The sequence below is a fragment of the Eucalyptus grandis genome, chromosome 9 (assembly GCF_016545825.1).
Source record: "Eucalyptus grandis isolate ANBG69807.140 chromosome 9, ASM1654582v1, whole genome shotgun sequence".
In the NCBI taxonomy this organism is placed as follows: Eukaryota; Viridiplantae; Streptophyta; class Magnoliopsida; order Myrtales; family Myrtaceae; genus Eucalyptus; species Eucalyptus grandis.
Window position 1 is genome coordinate 6,243,768 of NC_052620.1, and position 5,217 is coordinate 6,248,984.

The 5,217-nt window shown below is 40.5% G+C and overlaps 1 protein-coding gene across 3 annotated transcripts; it reads left to right on the forward strand.

Moving 5' to 3' along the window:
• The first annotated feature begins 538 nt into the window (after nucleotides 1–538).
• LOC104418178 (ethylene-responsive transcription factor ABR1) lies at nucleotides 539–2,515 on the forward strand. 3 transcript variants are annotated; one of them, XM_010029437.3, is made up of 2 exons: nucleotides 539–1,207; nucleotides 1,620–2,515. In XM_010029437.3, the coding sequence occupies exons 1-2, from the start codon at nucleotides 943–945 to the stop codon at nucleotides 2,390–2,392; spliced, it is 1,038 nt and encodes a 345-aa protein (XP_010027739.2). In that variant the 5' UTR covers nucleotides 539–942; the 3' UTR covers nucleotides 2,393–2,515. The 3 variants fall into 3 exon arrangements, with proteins under 3 accessions (XP_010027739.2, XP_010027738.2, XP_010027737.2); XM_010029436.3 differs by having other exon boundaries at nucleotides 540–1,207; nucleotides 1,611–2,515; XM_010029435.3 differs by having other exon boundaries at nucleotides 544–1,207; nucleotides 1,608–2,515.
• Nucleotides 2,516–5,217: the final 2,702 nt, after the last annotated feature.

The following is a 5,217-nucleotide window of genomic DNA, read 5'->3' on the forward strand; positions in this document are numbered from 1 at the left end:
ACGACAGCTTAGATCCTATTTTTTTTATTAAAAAAACGGCATTTTGTACACGTCACCGCCTACTTGTCGCTCAGATGACCTGTCATTTGTCCACATTGCGTCCGTTTGTCATGCCAGCCGTCGCGTAAGTTTATTTGGACGGAAATACCTTTACATTTCTGGGTCGGCGGTCACCGATCAACAAGCTGACACTCCGTCGGAGATGCACGTCGGTCCCATCACGTCGGTGTCGAGGCCAGGAGTCGGGTTGGGACCGACGTCTGGAAGGCTGGAAAAGCCGTCTCATCCAATTGGCGATCCGTCACGGCCCCAACTTGCCATCCTTTATTCTACCCTTTGACAATCACGCCAAACCTTTGACCGCATATACATGTATATTTTATTTAGTCTTATATATTGATTAAATAAAATAACCCTTCTTTTTGCCCAAAAATGTCCCATAAAAGGTTCATGTGATTTTCTAAGTATGTCCTTTTGGGTCACGTGTCGACCCGCCTGCAGAATCCCCACTGACCGAAACTCCCCCGTTCAATGAATTTGTAAAATAGTATTTTCATGCGGGAGTTTCCTCCGCACCAATGTATAAAAAAGGGCTCATTTTCGACCGACTAGAATGTCAAAAAAGCAGGAAGCGAAAGAGTCTCTGAAAATTCGAGGCGGCGTATCCGTTGAAATTTCTCAAGCTTGATCTCATCATCTCTTATATCAGGCTCTGTCAATAACTTTCGACATCGTCACGCGCGCTCGCTAAGTAAATGTTCGTTCATGGTCTGAAAGGTGGCGAATCCAAGCGGAGACGACCGTGAGAAGGACGGCGGTGTCGAGGAGGAGAACGAGGAGAGAGACTTCCATGCATGGCTCAACTACCGGCCGCCGTCACTGCCTCCTGAGGGCTCTTTTGCTTCCGGCCCTTCAGCGTCGTCATTCAGCAGGGAGCAAGAGATGTCCATAATGGTTTCTGCTCTACGCCGCGTCGTGTCTGGAGAAGTGTTGTCGGGCGATGATCAGCAACAGCAGTTCAATTTGAGCGGAGGGTACGGGCCGGCAGCGTTACTTGGCCGGTCCAGCTCTTTGGATTCCGTCGGTGTCGGACAAAAGAGAGGAAGGGGAGATTCGACCTCGTCATCTGAGTTCTTGGTATCTCAGGATTCGGTAGCTCTTGGCGGTTTTCCGCAGGCAGGCTCATCGTCATCTTCTGATGCCAGAGGTAAGCTTATTAATGGAATTACAAGCTAGCTCGCCTGTGATATTTAGATCAGAACATAATCGCTTGACTTCGCTAGCTTTCAATGCTAAAAGTTAGTGAAGAACTTCCTAGTAGCTTTGTTCGAAAATGTTTTCCAGAATTCAGTAGAGCGCGAATTCATTAACAACAAATAGTCCGATTCAATTTCGATACGACATTCTCCTTCATACCTCATGATATGAACAGCTCGAAAGACGAAGGTGGATTTGATACGAATTCACAACTGTGAAAGGTTTTGTTTCCATGGACGGTGCATGCATATGAAATGAAGATTTCTAACATGACATTATGAAATTGTCAAGCTAAGCTGAATTCATAGGAAGTAACACATCCGCTCTTGATCCTCTTCTTTCGGTTGCAGAAGGTCATGCAGGCTCAACAACTGTTGAGACAGCAAAAGCAGATACAGCACATGGTACTGCTCCAAAATATGAATACGCCTATGAGGCCCCGACGACGATGGCAGCATCAAGGTTGGACCCGACTGTGAGGAGGAAATACAGAGGAGTGAGACAGAGGCCGTGGGGGAAGTGGGCGGCCGAGATCCGAGACCCTTTCAAGGCCTCGAGGGTGTGGCTCGGCACGTTTGACACGGCTGAGGGGGCGGCTCGTGCCTACGACCGGGCTGCCCTCCAGTTCAGAGGCAGCAAGGCCAAACTCAACTTCCCCGAGAATGTCCGGCTCCGGCAACAACCTGCTCCTGTGGCCTCCGCAGCCTTTCCGTCGGCAACCCACTTCACCATTTCCCGAGAGTTGCCGGCTTCTGGCAATTTCGATGCCACTGGCTACGACGGGCAGGCTCCTATGCAGCAGTTTCCTGAAAATGATTTTCGCGAATATCACCGCGATGTTGCTGCTCATCAGGAACGACTGCAGGGACGAACCATGAGTTTGTACGAGCAGATGCTGTTGTCCAACTCTTCGTTCGGGAGTCAGTTTCAGCCAGCTTTCTCGCTCTCTCCTTCTTCTTCATCATCATCGAGTTCAGTGCTCGCGCGGTCTCCAAACTCCTCTCTTTTCATGCCTTCTCCGCCGAACGTGACCTCGAGGTCCCAAGAGAGTCGGAGAGGCAGCGGCGACGGGGCGGCCGTCTTTTCTCAGCATCCCTGGACAGATTCCAGCCATTACAGTTCTTCTTCAGGATAGGATTCCTCCTCCTCTTTTTCTATTCTTTCCCTTTTGAAATCACAGTTGTATTCAGTTCCATTTTGCTGTTGTGCGTGGCCATTTTTACATTGAAAAGAACGATAGAAGTAGAGAGATTTTCCATCCTGTCAAAAGTCAAAACTGCTTTATCTCCTCCTCCGAACACCATACGAGGTCTGAACGCGAGCCATTTTCCAAACTCTTGCTGCAGAAGCTGTTCTTGTACATCAGCAATGACGGGTACGAAAGAGGGAGCGTTGAATTGAAAGCGTAAAAGCACACGTGACGTGCCGGAGCTCTCGCGGATTTCAAACTCTTTCTAAACGGCAGATTGAATAGCGGTTAGATCGTTGCGAATGTCAAACCTGTCGCTCGAGCTTTTGGGTAATGCACCGCCATGCACCGTTTCCCAGCTTGTGTTGAAGGAGAGAACAAAAATAAATGAAAAATAGAAGCATTAGGAGGAAAAGTAAAAATAGCCATTATTGTGATAATGAAATGGAAAATGATACAAATGGTCCATGAACTTTAAGTCAATATATAACTTTTAATTTGTTCAATGTGATCTTTAAATTTTAATTTAATGTTCAATGTGATTTCTGAACTATTTAATGTGATCCTTTGACTTTTGATACATGTTCAATGTAGTTCTTAAACTAGTTATTGAATATTTTTATATAATTCAGAGATTGCACTGAATATGTATCAAAAGTTTAAGGATTATATCAAAAATATTAAAAATTCACGGACGAACATTAGATTAAAGCTTATAGATCATATTGAACAAATTAAAAGTTTATGGATCACATGTCATTATCTTGCAATTGAATAACAGAAAGAGAAAAAATAGAGAAGAGAAACGTGGGGCGACGCTGACCTGGTCAAATGTTGTTGGATGGCTTCAAACGAAGAATGAAAAGAACAAATAACTAAATCATAAAAAGAAAAGGGCGGCCACGAAAGATTAAAAAAAAGAATAGAAAACTGATATCACCGCAAAGAGGAGGGAGAGAATGTTCATAGGTAAAAAAAAAAAAATTAGAAACAAGATGTTTTGTTTTTTTTTTCAAATTTATGACATAAATTCGGAGTTATCTTAATTACGAATTGTGAAGTCCAATTTTGAAGTTGTTAACTTGAGAAATATATGGAAATTTGAGTTTAGGGTGTTGTGGAACCGTGAGGATGTAATGAAAATCAATTTCAAATTATGATTTGCTCAGAACGAATTTTTAAAAAATTTCACGCTCTAGCCCGCATAGCAAATAGCTTTGAATAACCGCTTTGTGTAAGCGTTCTGATAATGCCTAGAAATCATTTTCATGGCACATAAATTTAATTTGGTTGATTCATAGTTAAGATTGTGTTTTACTTTATTTTGATGTTATTTCTCACTTATTTAATAAGACTGCGAGTTCGTATGCTTGAGATAACTTTGTGGTTTGGTTTAGGCCTTATCAAATGAGTGGCGTTTATCTTTTATTTGAATTTATAAACTTCTAAAAGTGTTAAAGATTTGATATATTATAAGTTATTAAAAGTATGTTTTTTTTGCATAAAGTATAGATCGAGCATTTACTACGTTTCAGTTTTTCATAAATGATTTGACAAATGTTTTATGAAAGGCATTATAAAAAGTTATCAATCTTGATTTGTGCATTTGGTTTATAAAGAATTTTAAATAGGTTTGAAAAATGCCTTGTGAAATGTATCATGTTTGATGAATGAAGTTATGATAGAATATATTTTTGCTTAGTATATTATGATTATGAAATGGATCTAGATTTGGTTTTGTGGATTATTAGAGAACGGTGTTTTAATGTTCAATATCACTAGGAACTAGGTTAGGGGTTTCTTGGTATAAGATATCTTGAGCTGAGTTACTAGCTTATAATAGGTAGAGAGACCTTGCTAAGGTAATTTAGGTTGCCTTAGAATTACGTGTTATATCTTGATCATAGTTTGATATTTGGACATAAGACTGATCAATCAAATGGACCATTGATGAGACATTAATCAATGGACTATTGATGTGTGATTTGATGTTGATTTAAATGAGTATTTATAATATGTATAAAGTTATGTTTAAAAGATATAACTCATTTTTGGTATTGCACGTATATTATGTATTGGAGTTGAGAATAATGGGTTTCTAGTATTGTTTTGTAAATATGCATAATGAGTGCTTTGATCTGCTTAGAAAATGTTTGTATTACTTACTAAGCTGAGATTGCTGATTCCATTCATTCCAAATCTTTTTTCAATTTCTTTAATTAACAACAAATAGAATGAGAGTGTTATCGAGGAGACATTTGGTAGTTGAATGTTGCGTATGGTTTGATGTAATTATATATATGTTTGTTGATGGTTGTTGGGTTTAACTGTGTTATAGACAATATCTATTCTATTCTCCTTGTGGATTGTAGAAACACCGATGCTATAACCAACTTATAAGGTTTGAGTTTGTTTCCATCTAAAGTTGCGCCTTTTGGTTAGAAGAATGACCATATCATTTCCCATAATCTTATAAGGTTTGAGGTGTGACAATTATGATCCTACCAATAACATTTTAGTGATTTTGTCTTGTCCAGGGATGGAAGCGAGACAAGTATCACGAGGTTGGGACGCATCCGACCTCTAATGGTGGGCGGCACATTTGAGGATGTGTGATAGATTTGAGGTCAATCATAAGAAATCCAGTAGGGTTTGGGGAGGATTTGTCGAACATTTCAAAGAAAGTTTGGGTTTTTTCTCTTTGTCCGTTCGTTATCTAGAAACATTTGGAGATGGATTTGATCTTTTCTAGTGAGTTGGGAGGGGAAGAG

Bases quoted from the DNA above. Each gene is read 5' to 3' on its own strand.
- LOC104418178 (XM_010029435.3), top strand. From the start codon at position 943: ATGTCCATAATGGTTTCTGCTCTACGCCGCGTCGTGTCTGGAGAAGTG. The intron at 1,208-1,607 runs GTAAGCTTATTA...TTTCGGTTGCAG, and splicing joins GTCATCTTCTGATGCCAGAG to AAGGTCATGCAGGCTCAACA.